The sequence below is a fragment of the Tasmannia lanceolata genome, unplaced genomic scaffold (genome assembly GCF_043159265.1).
Source record: "Tasmannia lanceolata isolate RefF3 unplaced genomic scaffold, GAP_Taslan_0.1 ptg000006l, whole genome shotgun sequence".
Classification (NCBI taxonomy): domain Eukaryota; kingdom Viridiplantae; phylum Streptophyta; class Magnoliopsida; order Canellales; family Winteraceae; genus Tasmannia; species Tasmannia lanceolata.
In genome coordinates this window covers 17,797,025-17,817,120 of record NW_027518683.1, presented here as the reverse complement: position 1 = coordinate 17,817,120, position 20,096 = coordinate 17,797,025, and the positions used below count along the sequence as shown (strand labels likewise).

General features: G+C 38.0%; 2 protein-coding genes across 2 annotated transcripts; one reads left to right on the top strand and one right to left on the bottom strand.

Moving 5' to 3' along the window:
• Nucleotides 1–774: 774 nt before the first annotated feature.
• Nucleotides 775–8,429, bottom strand: LOC143879974 (chaperone protein dnaJ-like protein). Its single transcript, XM_077382713.1, has 7 exons — nt 8,268–8,429; nt 7,984–8,184; nt 4,497–4,566; nt 3,209–3,540; nt 2,355–2,496; nt 2,143–2,268; nt 775–1,437 (listed from the first exon to the last, which is right to left on the bottom strand). Exons 1-7 carry the CDS (start codon nt 8,287–8,289, stop codon nt 1,056–1,058), a joined length of 1,275 nt encoding a protein of 424 aa, XP_077238828.1. The 5' UTR covers nt 8,290–8,429; the 3' UTR covers nt 775–1,055.
• Nucleotides 8,430–15,812: 7,383 nt separating this feature from the next.
• Nucleotides 15,813–19,252, top strand: LOC143879973 (large ribosomal subunit protein eL33w). Its single transcript, XM_077382711.1, has 5 exons — nt 15,813–15,935; nt 16,034–16,069; nt 16,572–16,800; nt 16,893–16,935; nt 19,034–19,252. Exons 1-4 carry the CDS (start codon nt 15,904–15,906, stop codon nt 16,932–16,934), a joined length of 339 nt encoding a protein of 112 aa, XP_077238826.1. The 5' UTR covers nt 15,813–15,903; the 3' UTR covers nt 16,935; nt 19,034–19,252.
• Nucleotides 19,253–20,096: the final 844 nt, after the last annotated feature.

Genomic DNA, 20,096 nt, shown 5'->3' with positions numbered 1-20,096 from the left:
AAGAAGAGAGGAGAGAAATCACAGATAGATAGCTGAGCAGATTTATGTGTAAAATCTCTAAGGTGGAGAAGTACAGATGGTACAAAGGAAATCCACTCTCTCTCCGCTTGAGGAGGTTTCTTTGCTACCATCTCTCCACCTGAAACAGTTGCAGCAAGCTTGTGAAAAAATCTAAATCTCACAAGACAGGTGAATTTAAACCAAAAGGAAAGAGAACCATGAGTTACAAAATGTATTGGAAAATACCAAACATGTTTAGATAGGTGTTTTCAAATGCGTTATCTAGCCAAAACTGATTGTGTTTTCAAATGTATTTCGAGAACCGATTGTGGGTCCAAAACTGATTATTGGACTCAATTTAGCATAATTTTTAGTCCAATAATCAGTTTAGGACTCAACCAGTTCTCAAAATCCAAAACAAACATGGCCTTAACGTAAATTTGAGTCCTACAACCAGTTTTGAGACTCACAATCGGTTCTCAAAATCCAAAACAATAAACATGATATGAAATCCTCATGTATCTAAAAGAATGGTTGCTAATTAGAGTGGAAGATGAGCAATAAGGAATTACATTGGCAGGATCAATCTTTTCTCCACAAAAGTTCATCAGCATTTACCATGAGAGCACCTGATTATCACATGAAATCTAGCATGGTGGGATAAAAAGAGAACCAAAACATAAGCACTGCAATGGAACTCATGTAAATATAAAGTAAATTACGAGTTCTTATCTGCGAACAACCTAAGAAAATTTCAGTGACCAATTCTACAGGGATAGAAACTCATTTTGTATAAATATATAGAAGTCCAATAAGATAAATAAAGACATAAACCATACCAAAACAATAGATACCACATACTACTCATAAACTGAAAAGTCAAGATAATATGAATAAAACAGGATAGTTACAGCAACCCCTTTCATAAGGATAGAAGAGCCACTATATTCGCAACCAATTCAAGCAAGGGCAAAGTCCCCAACAAAACTGAGAAGGCTAGCCCTTTATGTAGACCAACTATTTCAGCAACCCACTTCGTAAGGATAGGAAATCCACTATATTCGCAACCAATTCAAGCAAGGGCAAAGTCCCCAACAAAACTGAGAAGGGTAGCCCTTTATGTAGACCTCTCTGCTGAGCCCGATAATATAGAAGCTGAAGGATCGGTTTCGATGTGCCATTGTGACACGTGTGACAGGCACAACGGAGATCATGTGCCTTTCACAAATGACCCTGGCAGTAGGAGGAACTGGAGACCTGTCTGCAATAACGTCGGACGAGAACTTGTTGAGGAGGAATGAATCGGCAAAGTAGGCAGGTGTGCATTGGTATGCTTGTGTGTTGCACAACTGCACCCCTCTGGCTCTGTGGAACACCTCGTCTGGAACTGAGCCTGCACCGCTGGTTGCACTCACTTTTCGGGTTGAAAGTGTCGTCCTAGATGTACCAACAGCAAATCATATCATGGTTCCACCATTTTTCTTTTTTGAAAGATAACGAATTTTATTATGATGGCAATAACTGGATCATGGTTCATTTGTTTAGACAAGTGCATTTTAGTCATTTAATAGAAAAAATAACTTTTTAAGTGATGTGACAGAAATACAACTAAAAAAAGTGATGAGACAGAAATGAGATTTGCTTAGACGCATTTTAGTCATTTAATAGACAAAATAACTTTAAGTGAATAAAAGGGTGGGGAGACTATAAAATTGGCTGGAAGTATCTCCCCATTTTATACTTGTATAATCATTATGATTTATGATGAAATTATTTTCAACCCTCATGTTTTTATAAGATGATTCTCTACTTCGGCTACACAAACCATAATGCTTATCATGAAAGTACTTTTGCAACAATAGCATGGTTCTAAGGTTGGTGTCCATACATTCTTTTATTATTTTGTCTTGCATCCAAAATTCCAAATTAAAGTAAATACATATATAAATAGATAGTTGTCCCCCATGGTTGTAACCATAAATGCATGCACATATCCATGCATTATTTTGTTCATCCATGTATCATTCAGTGAGTTGTTGTTTCAATCAAGGATTTCTATATCAGTTGATGACTCAGTAAATGAAAATTAATGGGTATTCAAAGAAATAGGTACCTTCAAATTACGAAAACAAGCATACATACCATTTAACAACCGCAACATTGCGTGTCAGAAGAGAGCCTTGTCCCTGACACTTTGCACATTTCAAATGCCCATGAGATCCACATGTTGCACATGGAAGCTTTCCCTTACCGCTGCAAGTCACACATCTGCAGAAAACACAGGGGAAAGAACAGACCTAAATAAAAAAAACTAAATTCTGTAATAACTTGTTCTCGAACTTAAATAATCTTACAATGTATCAGAGCCATCTCGATGAGCAATCAAGCCCCTCCCATAACAAGCAGGGCACTGTGTCATCTGATTTTCCTTGTAAAGCCCAGGTTCTTGGCCTGCATTGCATGTAGGACATGCAATCTCTCCTCTCCCCTCACAACCTGCAGTTTTGTCAAGATCACACTAGGATTTCAGCTATGACTAGCAAGTAGAAACCGAAGAGAACAAACTCACCTTTAACAATTTCTGTTATTGGGTTGTTTTAATCATTTTCAAAACAATAAGAGTGCACTGGACAACCTTGTTTAATTCTATTTTTCTTTCAAAAAGGCGACATTAATATAAAATGGCTGGGTGGCCAGACCAAAATGGATGGGTGCTTGAAATGACGTGTGAAAATGCCCCATTTTACAACATTTGTTGTAGTAGTAGCAGCTATCCAAACATGAAAAAAGTGAAACAAGAACTTAGGTATTTGTGAGGTGAAAAGGCTTCCCAGTAACTACGTATTGGAGGTTAATTGAAAGATCATGGATACACATTTAGATATTTTTGTTATTTCCGAAGCCACTTTGGTCAATTTGAGCAATCAAGAGCTAATGGTGTTATGAGGTTCCAGAATATTCATTGAGTATAGCCAGTCACCCAGAAATGTCATAGGCATGTTGGCATCTCAAAAGTCGATGGAAGCTTGGTCACTTGAAATCCAAGAACATTTATCATAAGTTCATAACCATCTCTGGAAAAATAAGGGTATTTTGGACATTGTAGAGAAAAGAACCAAGCTCAACTAGAATGATAAATTCAAATGGCTGTTGTCTAGCCAACATTCGGCGGTGTGAACTCTATAATCCATGATGCCAAGATCGTTACCTGAGCATTTCTCAATGGCTTCAGAATGAGGTATTTTAGCCCTTGTTGCTTTGTGCGGTACAAATAAAAGTGGGAATTCAGACCTTAGATCTAATTCCCATGCTCCAAGCTCAGGTCCCTGATCCTTCCCATCAAATTTTGCACCATGATAGGGTTCTGTTTCTTTCGCAGTGTCTCTCTCCTCTATAAAAGTTTCTAGAGTTCCAACATAAACATTGCAGTCCTCCACTGTACTTATTTTCCATCTCCGGGCTGGACGACTTCCCCAGCAACAACGGTGACCGACATGATCAATGAGTAACTCTCGAATTTCCACCTCATCCAAGATTTGCCTGTCAAAATATTAAGAAAAAAAAATAACTTGAACGGTACAATGTGGTCAAAATTTTAAAATGAATTCATTTATAAAAAACAATCTCTACCACAAGAAAGAGATGATTTAATGTACAGGTGGCATTGATGGAAGGAAAAATATTTCAAAGAAAGTGGAGGCAAATGGCACTTAACTGATGCTAGGAGAGAAGGAAGGCAATGACGCTCTCATGGGGAATCCTATTTGGTCGAGCAAAGAGAAGTGCATAAACTAGGGGAATTGATGGAAGGAAAAATATTTCAAAGAAAATAGAGACAAATGGCACTTAACAGATGCTAGGAGAGAAGGAAGGCAATGAAGCTCTCATAGGGAATCCTATTTGGTTGAGCAAAGAGAAGTGCATAAACTAGGGGCTCGGTGTCTACGAGAATGATGAATTTGTAAAATGAATTCATTTATAAAAAAACAATCTCTGCCGCAAGAAAGAGATGATTTATTGTATAGGTTGTGTTGATGGAAGGAAAAATATTTCAGAGAAAGTAGAGGCGAATGCCACTTTACTAATGCTAGGAGAAAAGGAAGACAATGAAGCTCTTATCGGGAATCATATCTGGTGGAGCAAAGAGAAGTGCGCAAAATAGCGGCTCAGTGTCTACAAGATTGATGAACAGATTCATCAAGATTCTTAAAATAATTGTGATTAAAATATAGAGGTGTCTCGTGACCAGGGAATAAAACTAATCAGAAAATCGAAGAAAAACTTAGAAAGTGATTTGTGTGCTTCAAACCTTAGAAAAAATGCACAGAAAGAAAACACGCACGAACATCATAAAAATATTTTTTTTGAACCATTATTGATAAAATCATAGAGTAATCAATACATATCCTGTACTAGATGGACTCCAGGAGTCAAGGGAAAAGAGAAAGAAATTCTAGTAGTTTGATCTCAAAAGCAAAAATATTACGCAACCTCACCTCCCAATTTCATTCAAAGTGTTTCCACCAACACCTCCTCCATATCCACCCTGGAAAGCAACAGCTTGCTCTGATAACAAGTGAAGATATATGCGCATGTTAGAGGAAGAAATAAAATAAATTATAGGGTCCTACTATTCTCACAGTTAATTGATGGAAATTAGTGGAGGTTCTGATCCACACCCAGAAATGACCACATCCAAACCCAATACTATGGAACCATGAAAAATAACATTTTTCTAAATTTTATTACTTGAAAAGTTAGACAAATTCTAGGACTATTACTTTGAAGCAAGAGGACTGAGGGAAACCATGTTCTTAAATCTTAAGAGACATTATCACCTTAAATACATAAAAGAAAACCCAACTGATATCAAATTTTGATTTGTACCGAGATAATAATATACAAAATGGGAAAAGTGATTGTGCTCAGTCGAGCAGATAACTTATCTTCTCGGTCGGGCAAAAAACAGTAGGGGCCCACATTGTTTGGGTGATGCAAACCATTCATTTGATGGGCCCTGACATAGATAGGGTGTGCCTCCAAAATCAGCTCAATAGGATCATCCCAACCCTTTGATTTGGGATGGTTAAAATGGACGGGTATAAACCTCCACAAATCTGTCATTTTTAACCTCCACAAATCGAAGGGTTAGGATGATCCTATGGAGCTGATTTTTTGGGCACACCCTATCTATGTCAGGGCCTATGAAATGAATGCTTTGGATGACCCAAACAATGTGGGCCCACTGTGTTTCTAGCCGACCGAGCAGATAACATTATCTGCTCAACCGAGCACAATCACTTTTCCCATACAAAATTTTTGAGTTAATGGTGATCATCATGGACACAAGAGAAGTACCATCAGCATAGTCAATTCTTAAATACATGTGATAATAAATAGACATCAGCACCCGTATCAAACTGTTTATCATTAAGCTGTTAAGGTCATAAGCTTGGCATATGATCCAATGCTGTAGCTTACAAGCTAGTTGGTGACTATAGTTTCAAATATTTACATGGTAAAACTGGAAGATTTAAGACAAATCTATAGCGCACAAAAAGTGATGAAATCACGCAATCAGTAACCAGTTAACAAATATAACTAATTGATTATTAAACCTTATATGGTTCTCCTCTTTTGAAACATACGAGTTTTATGCTTGCTTCAACTACATAGCATTTATGCAATCTCTTGCCCCATTTCAGAGATTTGGCATAAACTAAGACGGTAGAACTTACAATTCAGAATTAATTATATTCAGGACTTGAGTTCAAAAATTCAAAAGCACTCCTAATTGTTGTTTCGAATGAGTACCAACATGATTTTGTGGCTGGAAAAATAGTCCTAAGTTTGAAGTTTTGATCTGAGGCTTAGTTTCCTTATGATCTCCATCAAAATTGACCCTTATTTAAAAATAATATTATTTTGAGTTAATCTTAAATGCAAATAAAACATTATGATCACTTTAGATGCCCTTATCTTTTCCTTTGATTGAAGATCTGCTGGAGCTGCCTCTCAGAGAACGGGATAGAAATAGGGGTCTGCCTTAGAATCAAGATGGATTGGTTGTCCTGATCTCGTCCTCGCTTGAATGCTTTTCTCGTTCTCGTTAAGTTGGCTGTTTTTTGAATGGTAAAGAGATTTTATTAAAAGAAGAAAGACCAAGAAGGTCTAAAAAAGAGTACAATTGAAAGGCGAAAACCACGCCTGAGCTGTAGTTAAGGGGGAAGAAAATCAAACATTACAAGAGCCTCTCTGAATACACCATCTCTAGCTAACCTATCCGCCCCACCATTAGCCGAACACAATACATGATGAACGGACAAGGATGCATCGCCCACCCAATCTTGAATTTCATCTAAAAGAGCTTCAAATCTCCATGGAATTGGATGATTTCCTTTGAGCCATCTGTCAAATCCAAGGGCAATGGAAGACCAGATATGAGAAGCTGCTCCCCTACCACGCCTAATGAATCACCCTCTATCTCCACCTTCTCCATTTCTGAATTTTGTAGAAGTTTTATTCCTTGGTGCACGGCCCTCATTTCTGCCTCATTAGCATCTGTGGTCCCTATGGGACCAGTGAATGCCCATATAACTGTCCCTTGGTCATCTCTTAGAACTCCCCTAATCATTCAACTTTAGATGCCTTTAACTAAGACGGTTATAGAACTTTTTATAACCATTATTTTCATATAATATTATACGAAAATAATTTTATACATTATATGCAAATATTTTTGGGGTTTCCAAAGAGGTCCTAAAGTTTAGACTCCTTTCCTAATTATGTAAATAAAAATGAGTTAACTAAAAGAGTATTTTTAAATAGTCTCGCTACCTATCCTTTCTCACTATCATTCAATCCTCACATGTTGCTATTTTTACAGTAAGTATTCTTTTAGATGTTATTTACAGGTTCGAGATTTTTCAACACACCATGTGACATGGTTGTTTATTGATTTTATTCATAGTAAAGATAATTACGAAAATTCCCAATAATCCATACTTACGATGTTTTCTCCATCTTTCTAATAACTAGCCTATATATATATATATATATATATATATATATATATATATATATATATATATATATATATATATATATATAGGCTACTGATATTGGCACTGACATATTTTACTAATTGCACTAACTCGCCCTGTCTTTTCTTTTCTTTTTTTAATGGACTTTTGATATTTTTTTGGGAATTGTTACAACCTTTGACAGCTGGTTAAATAATAAAAGAAAAAGGCGAGTTAGTGCAATTATCAAAACATGGCAGTGCCAATATCAATAGCCTCTATTTATCCAAAAGGGTAAAAAAATATCTTTACAAATAATCAAGTAATGATTAATAAACTGTAAAGTAATTGGTAGCTCTACAGTTTAATTCCAGTAAAATCAAACATCCCTTCACTGAAATAAAAAAAGGTTGAAAACATTTCCCAGGGAAAGGTAGCTCTATTTCACATTGAAGTTTACAATTTCCATTTAAGAAAATGTATCAAATAATGCTTTCATAAATCATAAACTGCAATACTCAACTCAACTAACAAAAACCCTTCTTTTTGACAGAATAGACCCATCAATAAGTACAAATAAAAAACATAAGGAAATAAAAAAACCTAAGGCTTTGTTTGGATTGAATTTTCAGGAAAAGTTAGGAAAGGAAAATCATTTCTAAATGTTCCTATTTTACTTACATACAAAAACTATCACTTGAACCAATTCTATTCAATTTTAACTTAGAAGGGCCTTCAATTTATGATAACGCCCCTAAAAATTAACCCCAATTATATCATATCCCTCTAAATAAGAACAAATTTCCCATAAGAAATGTATTTCTTGCAATCCAAACATGACCCAACTGAAAAAAAAAAGGACCAAGAAGAAAATTCCCAATGCAGAAGAACCAAATAAAAGAGGAAAAGCCACATATTCAAAACGTGGTATGAGATATTGGTAAAACCCTAATTTTGATACCTTTAGGATCGGGTTCAGGAGAGCTGATCAAAGCGGCATGGATAGAAGGCGGGTAGGGATCGGAAAAAGCGGAGGCGGATCGGATCTCTTCGACGCTGACTTCCGGTTCGATCGAAGAAGGAGCCGTCCCATGAACGGTACCGGTTCTTCCAACGTACTGATATGAACTCCATTCATGCTTTTCTTTCTCTCCAAATTCACCTTTTCAAATACCACACAGTAAGATATAATCAGATATAGTGAAAGAAAACGGAAGGAGAGAGAGAGAGAGAGAGAGAGGATACCTGAGAGCAGAGGTTCTTCCATTTGAGTGACAGAGAGAGAGAGAGAGAGGACTCTTCGGTGGGAAGGAAGAGGGTAAATGGAGTGAGAGGACTCTTCGGGTGGAAGGAATAGCAGAAATAGATATATACAGGTTGGACGGTTTGATAGAGTGGGGCCCACATGTGACGATATGACATTGTCCCCGAGTATCTATCGGGTTCCACGGAGGTGCATTCTCACCTTCTTTTCCCAGCATATGTGACACACTGACACCCGTGCATTCTCACCTTCCTTTCCCAGCAAATGTGGCACACTTACACCCACGCCAGGCAGAAAGTCCTCTCTCTCTCTCTCTCTCTCTCTCTCTCTCTCTCTCTCTCTCTACTTTTGGTGGGACCTTTGTTAAATGATCCTAACCGTTTGTTTTTTGAAAATCTGCTTGGTCGCTTTGTTCAATGATCCAAACCGTTCATTTTTTTTAGCCTAAACGTAAATAGGATGTGCCTAAAAAATCATCTCCATCGGATAATCCTAATCCTCCATTCTAATACAACGATGCTATATATAAATCTCGATGGATGAAAAGTTAGGATCATCCTAGAAAGATGATTTTGGGTCCATTTAAAAAGTGAGCCGAAGTGTTTTTTTAAAAAAGAGTTTGGATCATTCTAATACAACGACGCTATATATAAATATGAGTGGGGTCTACCTTGTTCAAAGATCTAAACAATTTAGTTGTTTGCCCCGCTAAAGGCTTATGTTGAGAGTGAGGGATAAAGCTATGGGTGTACTAGCGTTTGGTTGTCGAAGCGTTTGGATCATCTCTTAGAGATGATTTTATGGACAACAAGTGAAAGGTTTGGATCTTTAATTGAACTTGGTAGGCCGATTTGACTCTTTTAAAAAAACACTTTTTTATGGGGTCCACCTTCTTCAATGAACTAAACCATTCATTGTTGGGCCCACCAAGTGTTTTTACTAAATGCAAGGTTTTAAATTTCAACCGAAACCGAAATTGGGTAAAGTCAAAACGTTACTAAATTTTGACTGAAATTATCGAAATTTCGGTCCAAAGTTTTAGGGATTTTGCCGAAAAATCTGGGTTTTATTTATTATTGATTTCGCCAAAATTTTGTAGGGGATAAAACATACTTTATTTGATTTCTATAAATTTCGGCTGAAATTTCGGTTTCGGTAACGACCGAAACGCATTCCGAAACCGATTGGCTGAATGAGAGAAGAGAGAAGAGAGAAGAGGAAGTACTGGTCGAGGTATATGTGGGGTAGGTCCCACCAAAAGTTTATGTTGAGGAGAGAGGGGGAGAGAGAGAGAAAGGGAGGTTTACAGCTGTAGTTGTACTATGTGATGTACCGGTTATGAAGCCACAAACCGGTAAAAAGAGGTGGATTCATATTGAGAAGGAGCGAATTTATCATTTCCCTTTCACGAGGTCGTTTCACCTGCGTCGGGACGAAGTTTAAATTGCTTCGCCGCCTATGTGATAATCATTGAATTCGTTTGGCGGTCCAGATTAAAACTAAATCCAACCTATTAAAATAGGCAACTGGTTACATGAAAAAGGCAAGCAAATCTCCTTTACTTCCTACTGCTCTTTTAGGGTCGGAGATCATGACCATTTTCAACGACGGAGTAGGAGATATAAGCAAAACTATATTGCGATGCATTACAAGAACTCTCTTGTTTCATTTCTTAGTGATGTCGCTAGCCTCAAAGCATGACAGAGGACAACTTCCCCAAATTTTCAGAAGAATCCATGGTGACTGCTACAACATCGGCCAAGAGATATAAGAAGCCCTCTTATCATGATTTTTGGGCCTTTAACTTCTTTCTCCTCTTCCGCATCCTTCACGTTACTCTAAGCTTTCATCGGCCTTAGATCTAGATTAACAAATGAAGAGGGCCAAGTTTGGGTGTATATATGGTGGATTTCTATGATGGGTTTGTTTATGTTCTTGTCGACTAAATTTCTTATCCCACCAGCTCCAAATCCACGTCAACATGTATCACATCTCATAATTAAATAATATGTTCATGGCTAAGAAGAGGAGGTGAAAAGGAATGAACATGGGAGAAGCTCCAAGGCCCTTCTCTTTGGTAATATCAAACGCTCCAAATCCAGCGAAATTTCTCCTTTGTCGATGACTTTGCTGGGAAGGCACCCATCGAAGATCCTCCATTGTCAATCAGTAGCTAGAGAACAGATAAGCCTCGTGAGAACGAAGAAAAAATAGGGGAGAGCGGAGATGGAAACCCTCTCCATATTGGGACATGACTTTCACCTTGACAATAGGAAAATGAGAAGAGGATTACCGATTACCTTTTTCACTCGGTTTTTATCCCATTTAATCTTTTTCGCATAATTGATCAGACGGTTACCACGTAGGCGACAAAGCAATTTAAGCTTCATTACGAGCAGGTGAAATGGCCTTCATTTTCATAGGAGTAAATACAGGGTAAAGCATTCCTTTAAACCCTAAACTCACATACTCATCCCCGTGTTTGGGGCAAAATTGGGCATGAACTGCATGATGGCATGCGGCCCAGGACCCAGAGAAACCCCAAGCAAATGTTGTCACGCAACAGGATGAGTCATACCTCAGTGAATGATGAAGTTCCTTACCAACACGGCATCTCCGGCCAATAAAGCATCTTCGAAGATCACGCGTCGCCCCACCAACCAATCAGCCACCACCATAGAACTTCTGGGATAGAGTAGCGTCAGAACCAATCATGGCATCGTCATGCAACGTCCCATCATCGATCATGCCCTTCACTACAACAACCGGACAAACTGGCGACACCGATACAAGCACCAATGCCAACGATCACCATGGCGTCACACCATTGCCCCCAAGTCACAGAACCTCTGCCTATAAAAGAGAAACCACACTCCAAGCAAAGCAAGGGGCCTACCACCCAGGTACACAAAATTGATCACTCACGGAATTTCCTTCCATTTTGTTTAGCTTCATTTGTTGCCTTCAACTGACTTGAGTGTTGAAGTGTTTTCCTAGAGTTCCAACTTCGGGCATTCCTAACCACTGTTTGTGAGTGCAGGCCATCACCCAGTCGACCGCCCCTCCATCACATTTAGACCACAAGAGGCCAATTCAAACACCTTGCCGAATTCTAGTTGCAACACCATGTCTACTTTACACTCTACTCCTTCATTTACCCCCGAACGTCTGAAATCATTTACCAACGAAGTCGTCTTGAACGCAATCTAATAGTATATATTGAGGGGAGAGGAAAAAAAATTCTCTGTCATCTGGCTCCTTCCACGCAAGATGACTAGGATCAAATGGTGCCTATCATTCCCCCAAAGGCTCGGGTTGACAGAGGATAGCAAACAACTCGCCATGATGTTATCTCCTTCGACCCCTCTGGATTCACCTGTCATAGTATTGCCTGAATCATCCTTTCAGAGACTATCATGAGTGCGACTATGAAAAATGGGGACATCGTCGGAGAACAATGTTGGGGACAGGGGGAGAACCCTCCATTGGTTACACTCCGGTTTGGTGTCGCTGCGTTTGCCTTTAGGCAGTTGAAGTAAATACTTGGGTAAGTTTCTAATTTTGTATAGCCAAAGTAAAGAAAAATAGAAAAATTTTAAAAATCCTAGAAAGCAAATTACCTAAATAGTAGAAAATTATCAAAAGGCGCTTGGTCGTGAAAATGACCTAAATACTCCTATTTCATAGAAAATGACCAAAACACTAGGCTCGTGAAATGACCAAAATACTAATATTTCAGAAAAATATCCAAAGTATCTCGTTCTCGTAAAAAATGGCCAAATTACCCTCATCTCAAAGAAAATGGCCAAAATATTCGTTGTTATGAAAATGAAAAAAATAACCCTATTTCATAGAAAATGACTGAAAACCTATGTGTCGTGAAGAATAACCAAAACACATTTATCTCATAAAAATATGGTCAAAATGCCCTTATCTCATAGAAAATGACAAAAAACACACTTGGTCACAGAAAAAGACCAAAATATCTATATTTCACAAAAAAGACCCTGGCATCTCTATCTCATAGAAAGAGACTAAAAACCCATATCTAATGAAAATGACCAAAACGCCATTGTCTCATTAAAAATGAGCAAAATGGGATATAGGTATTTTGGTCTTTTTTTTATGTAGGGATACTCTGGTAATTTTTATGAGATATGGGCATTTTGCTATTTTTTATGAAATAACATGTTTTGGTCATTTTCTTACGAGATAGAAATATTTTGGTTTGTTATAGCTCATAACAGGAACCTAAGATTGTGCAGGAATGGGAACCACCAACCCTAGGCTTGCTGAAACTGGATTTTGATGAGTCTAGCTTGAGAAACCCAGGACCATCAAGAATTGGGGGAGTGCTAAAAGATGAGTATGGATCGGTGAGATGGGCATTTACAGGACCCATAGGGGTTGCAGATTTAAGTGAAGCAAAAGTGTGCACAGTTCACCGAGGAATAAAAGTGCTAGAAAATGAAGATGTGAATAAAGTGGTGACGGAAGGGGGCTCCCTCAATGTGATCCGATAGCTTGGTGGTTCACGTTCTTATCCATGGAGATTTGCTTCTCTCGTTGATGAGATTCAAGATAGAGTGGGAAATCAAATATATCTTTCAAGCATGTAAGGAGACCGGCTAAGGGTGTCACCGATAGGTTAGCAAGGGAAGGTGTCGGGAAAGAGGGTTTGGAGTTGTTTGATTTCCTCCCACCTTGACCCCATCTATCCATCCTTTCATCCCTTAGAGGGTTTCTCTTGTACTTCCCTTAATTTTTCTACTTTGTTTTTATTGACCATCCTGGACTTCGCTTGCCTTTAATGAAATATTCCACCATTAAAAAAATATTTTGGTTATTTCTTATGAAATATGGGATTTGGCCATTTTCAAACACTTAACCATTATTCAAACAAAATTCTTTTTTTTTTTCCGATTCTCTTCATATTTTTTCCATTTCGATGGAAAAATCATACATTTTGGTCATAAAAATATTGCTGTAAAATGGACCACATAGAGGAGCCCACTTATTTCAATGATCAAAACTATTCATGTAGTTCTTACCCTAGATAGGTCGTGGCGTAAAAAACTCCTTAGGAAACCCTCTGATATGTTTGGTGATTCATGGACGGTTGAGAAAAGTTATACATTAACCCTCTGGAACATTGAAAATTGAATATGAACCTAAGTTTACCCTAAACATTGAAGCAATAAAAATCTCTTCAAGGTTACAACTTTGGAGGGAAGGACATTTCCTCCAAAGTGGTTTACCCCAAAATTGCTTACCCTCTTTTACTTACTCCCACATGAAGAGAAAACCTTTGAAATGCATGTTCTAAGAGGCCCCTCTTTTTTGGGATGGCCGTACCGCGAATCATGTGGCCCCTCTTTTGAGTAGGCTGTACACGTGGATTTTTATTATCATTGAGTTGTAGAGTTTTGACACCTACCGCGAGGCAATAGCTCTGATACTATGTGTAACAACCAATTACTCCAAAAGCTTAAGGGGATGGTGTTATTTAATCATCTGTACTTCAACAGGATTGCCCTCACACGAGCAGAAGCATTCTTGCACAAATAGATTGGGCCGTCTTCAATTCGGTGTCCTCCTTTTGCTCAATTTCTTCTTCGTCTATTTTGGACAACTACAATCTTTGAGTTGGTCATATGTGTATACTGTGGCCACTCTCACTGGCTACACAGACGATTAAGATCCTCTGCTTACATGGGCAAGTGTTTGATGTAATGGTGACGTGGTTTTCCAAAGCAAAAAAAATGCACTTTAAGGTGACCTTATGGTGTTTGGTTGCCAATTCCGAATCCAAATCTCTGGAGACTATCAGAAAAGTTTCAGAGGTAATAATTGCATGTCCGGCGACGTAGCATGAGTGTCCCCTCCTTATACTCTATAGGCCAAATTTCTCAAAAAAGAAGGAATTTGGCATGGAAAATTTTACTTTTTCTCTCTCTTTTCTTTCTAAACACCCTCTCCCACTGCTCTACGAGGTTGGCAACCGAACATTACTTGTCACTATTCTACAAGGTAAGTCCTAGGTAAATCAAATGTTTGTCTCCTCCCTATTGACTACTTAGGCTACTAATCTATCTTTATCCAATCATATAGGGAGGTAAAGGGGGAGGAGGGCCATTGGCTTGCTTCCTGTCGATCGTAGTCGAAATCTAGCCAATTCCCAAAAACATAAAAAGATAATACGATCTATAACGAAGGGATACTTTTATCAATTTTGAAATTAAAAGAAGGTTTTTACTTAGGTAATCTTTTGTATTTTCACAAATAAGGATATCTTGGTCATTCTACGCATCCCTATTGATTACTTGGGAGTTGGGACACCCAGACTGATACAGTGATACACTGATGCTGGATTGCCGGGTGTCCCAAGTAATCAAAAGGGATGGATAAATCACTTCCTCAAATTGAAGACATGATTGGATTTGTAAAATTCACTCAAATTTGATGACCCTATTTATAAAGGGAAGTGATAAATTTGTCCCCTTTTCTTCCCCAGGCCAGCTCCCTCTAGTGTATTTATGATTCTCTTTTTACATTACAACGGGGTGGCCGGGGACTGCTCTTGACATTCGTGTAAAATGAGTTAACCAAACACTAGAAAACTCATTTTACATGGAAAAAATTAGGGCTGCAACTCGGGTCGGACGGGTCGGGTTTTGGAGAACCCAACCCTACCCGAGAAATATCTCGAGTCAGGTCGGGTCGGGTTTTTTTCCGGAAAACCCACGATTCCCAAATCCGACCCTACCCATGATAAATCTCGGGTCGGGTTGGGTCGGGTCGGGTTTTTTCACGTTGACGCAATTTTTTAAGGAAAATTCTTGTTTGGCAAGGCAACTCAACTCATAGAAGCAGAAATTACACTCACATTACACTTGAATCAAACAATGTTGTAATTACAATCAAACAATGCTGAATCAAACACTTGAATCAACTCAACTCATAGAAGTAGAAATTACACTCGCATACAATAACAGTGGGTGCATGGGTTTTCACTTTTAACTTTTAACTAACAATAGAAAAAAATGTACATACTATAACTTATGTAACTCGGGTCGGGTCGGGTTAGGCCCCTTCAAACCCGGCTCGACCCGAGATTCATGCGGGCTTTTGAATGCTCAACCCGGCTCGACCCAAAACCCATGAAACCTGAACCCAACCCAGGCCATTTTCGGGTCGGGTCGATGCGGGTCGGGTCGGGTAAAACCCGGCTCGAGTTGCGGCCCTAGAAAAAATTCATAATAACAAAGTTCTTTGCCTTCATGTGAGTGAGTACCATGGCACTCGCAACTGAGTTTGGACGGCCGACCATTCTGTAGCACACAAAGTCTGTTTATAAACGCCGTTGATCATGTGATTACGAATCTACGATTGTCGATTCAGCGTAACTTATGTAGCATGACCCACAGACAGTTGTGTCCTCTACACGGACGGTCACGATTCATCTTACTCACAGATCCCTCTACCAAATCTATTTTTTATTAATCGAGCGGCATTTACGTAATGTTAAACTAGACCCATCCCTTTAAATACGATATATACCATTAGGGTTTCCAGCGCAGTCTAGGGTTTCTCTTTCTCTTCCGCAGCAGAGCGAAAATGGTGAAGGGGCGGCAAGGAGAGCGAATCAGGTCTGAAATCTCTTCCATTTTTCTTCAATCCCTACTTCTCATTCATATCTCCCTCTCTAATCTCAGTATCTCTCATATTTTTAATCATCTTTCTTCAGATTGTACGTTCGAGGAACGATTCTCGGGTACAAGCGGTAAGATCTCACCACCTAAACCCTAGATCTGTGATTTCTCTCTAGATTTCTTAGATTCTCTCCATTTTTTTTGTATTGATTTGTTTTCTCTTGTTTCCACCTAAACCCTAGGTCTGTGATTTCTCTTGAGGTTTTTAAGCTTCTCTCTAATTTTATGTGTTCATTTGTTTTTTCTTGTTTCCGCCTAAACCCTAGATCTGCGATTTCTCTCGAGGCTTCTAAGCTTCTCTCCATTTTTTCTTGTGTTGATTTGTTTTCTCTGATTTCTTTCGAGGTTTCTAAGCTTCTCTCCAATTTTTTTGTTGATTTGTTTTCTCTTGTTGCTTCCTAAACCCTAGGTCTGTGATTTCTCTAGAGGTTTTTAAGCTTCTCTCCAATTTTATGTGTTGATTTCTTTTCTCTTGTTTCCACCTAAACCCTAGATTTGTGATTTCTCTTGAGGTTTTTAAGATTCTGTCCAATTTTTTGTCTTTATTTGTTATATCTGATTTTGATGGATCAGATCAAAATCGAACCAGTATCCGAACACGTCATTGATCCAGATCGAAGGCGTGAACACGAAGGAGGAAGTCGCTTGGTATTGTGGGAAGCGGATGGCATACATATACAAGGCTAAGGTGAAGAAGAATGGAACGAATTATCGTACCATTTGGGGAAAGGTCACGAGGCCGCATGGGAACAGTGGAGTTGTCCGAGCTAAGTTCAAGTCTAACTTGCCCCCCAAATCCATGGTAATCCCCATTTTTGGTTGTTTCATTTCATATTTTCATGTTTCTCCTTTTTTGTTTGGTGATTATCTTTTTTTTTTCTTGGGTTTGTGTAGGGCTCTAAAGTTAGGGTTTTCATGTATCCAAGCAACATATGAGGTATATTATTCCCATCTTTTGTTAATGTTCTTTTATTTGTTATTTTGTTGTTAACTGTGAAATTAACTAAGCCTCATCTATCCAGATTTTTGGTATATGTGATTACAGTGTATGAGAAAATTGGGCATGAAATGGTTTGATAAGTTTGCAATTTTCTTTTTTTCCTGATTTCTTGTTGGACTGTTCATTCGATTTCAATGGGATCATGGTCTTATGCGAGTACTGTGTTGGACTGTTCATTTGATTTCAATGGGATCATAGTGTCATGCCTGTTAAACTATGTTACATGAACTGGTTGCTGAATCTTGCTGCTTGCAATGCTTATCCTGTATCAAGAAGTGTGTGGGAAGGGTCATTGTTTCATTGAAAGTTAGTGTGAAGTGAGAAACAAGATTCATTAGAGGGAGAACAAGAAATGTATAAAAAGGGAGGGTTACATTAGGTTATGGATGAAAGGTTATTGTAAGTAGGTATTACAAATAGTAAAGAAGGCTACATGACTATTAGAATTACAAGTTTTAGGGATTTATAGTTTAGGATGGTTATATTAGTTCATGGGTGAAGGGTTAATGTAGGGATTTGTAATTTCACATTTTTTTCTTTGTAGATTTGATGTGTAAGTTTCTTGAAAAAGGTACAGCTTACACAAAGTTTCAGTTGAAACTTAAAGATAAGTTTTTGTTTGAAATATAAGCATCCCAAGTGTTTTTATGTTTTAAAAAAACCCTTTTATAAAATATGTTCTTACTGTATTATAAAAAGCAGAAGACTTCTATAAAAATAATCATGTAAATAAGTAACTTACTCTTAATCAAGAGGAAACATATGAGAGGACCCCAAAAGAAGCACACTACCCATATACTTGGAAAGTGAGAAGAGCTTATAATCCAAACTGAGCTTCCCATTAAATTCTGAAGTTTTGGGTAACCATGGGTTTGACGTACGTTTTCCAAGAATGCCTGTTCAAGAGACTAGAAAGGGTTTTAATCCTGCATTGTGGATGGAGCGATTAGGAAATCTCAAGTCTTGAAGACTAGCTTGTCAGGTAGATTTCTTCAGTAGTTCTTGAGGCCATTGGAGTGAAATAAAATGTGAAATTTGTGCTGTTACCTTGCAAAAAAGATATGAAATTTGTATGGGATTTGGAAGGATATCTATTTCTAGAGTTTGGAATACATATATATTTGTGCATGTATGTGTATGCATGGCTTTGTTGAGTTGTGTTGAGTTGAGTTGTATTGAGTATCAATGGCTATCGGTGTGTGTACAGTCATATACACAGTTCCTATTGCCTGTATGCTCAACTCAACTCAACAAAGCCTTTGTCCCAAACTAGTTGGGATCAGCTAAATGAATCCTTTAGAAAAATTTCATGAAGAAGGTGAAAGGAATCCACCCGGCTAATTCTGGCTCTAGTTAGGTTCTTCTACGCGGATCATTTTCTTCCATTCTATCCTATGTACTTATATGCATAATTATACACAGTTATATACATACATATATGCATGGCTTTTGGTGCTGCGTATACACATAGTTACATGCACAGTTTCTATTACCTATGTACATAATACATATATGCATAATTATACAGGGATGCTAAATCTGCAGCCTCCTGTTCGATAATGACACTCACTTTATTAGGAACCTTTTGGATTTAGTGTTGATAGCTTTTTAGGGAATTGTAAATAGCCCTTTAACAGCTAGTTAGAAAAGTGAAAACCGAAGAGAGCAATGTCATTATTGAAACAGTGATGGGTATATAATTTTTCCTACATATAATATGTGATATTCTCTATTGTTATTTTTCTAGTGGACAGTCCTTAGCTGTACATTTGGCATTGTATTTTCGATTGCGGCATGCCAGTGGCTGGACCACATCATGAAAGGTTCATGAATTGAAAATCTGGACAATTGAATGGTGCTTCCTTCCAATTAATGTTGTCGATCATGTTCCATTCATATATAGAGGTTGAGAAAACCCGTGTGCATGTCTAAGAACTGCCCATCAGAAAATTTGTTATCTTTTCCAAGTTGCACTTTCGAGGTTTTCTTTATATGCATAATTTTTCACTTCTCATCTCTTCTTTTTTTTTTGCAGTGGTTGGTTGCGATGATGCGGACAACTTTTAACTGGTTGGAGCTTTTGGATTTCATTTTCTGTTTTATTGTACTTTGGCTGAAAACTAGTTATAGGTGTTTTGACTACTACTTTTTTCTATCGTTAGAATGGATGGAGGATTTGTGATAATGGGTTATTACTAGTTCTGGATTTTGATACACCCATTTCCCGGGTAAGCGGAGTATTATGAGTTTCTCATTTGATTGATTTATAGTACCTATATTTAGTAGGCCTTTGTTACTCTTGATGGGTAGTATAGGACCGAATACCAGTAGTTTAATGGTATATTGGTATTCTTCCTGCTATGAACATGTTTGATTGATTGAAGGAGCATGAACGGTTTCTAAGCGTAGACATAGTTGCAAATTAGATTTTTATTCTCTTTTACTTAGGCTGCAGGGTGTGGTCTACTTCTTTAAAGTGGCATCTTTGTGAAAGATCAAGAGTATACTTCTGCTCTTAATTTCTATGGAGTTTGGAGCTGACTAATACTCTTTTCCTCTTTCAAATAAACCACTTTCAAATTCTATGGTTAGTTGTATAACCGTTACCCCCACAGTGATTTGACATGGTGGATTCTGCCTGTGGAATGTTTTTTTTTTTTTTCATTTCAATCCGTTGACAATTTGACATGGTCTGGACTTGAGTATTTCATGGTCATTTCAAAATTTCTGGAAACCTAGGGGTGGTTTGGATACACGGATTTTTAGAATCTCGTCCTTCTTTCTGACTGCAAGAAAGCAGGCGATTGTCACATGTTTCCAGGTGTTAGAATCTCAAGATGTGGGGAGAGATTTCTAAAACCTTGATTTATTACTTAAAATCCAAGAAATGCTGTTAAGACAGCATACAACAGCTTGATCATCAATCCACTTTTCCATTGTTTTCAAACTGAAATCTGGATTCTAAAATCCACGTACCCACTTTTACACTGTTTTCAAACTACAAGCAGGCGATTGTCCCATGTTTCCTGTAGTTGGCAATGTAAACTTGCCATCTCCTCGACTGATCATTGTGAGTTATAGTGCATTATATTTAGGGC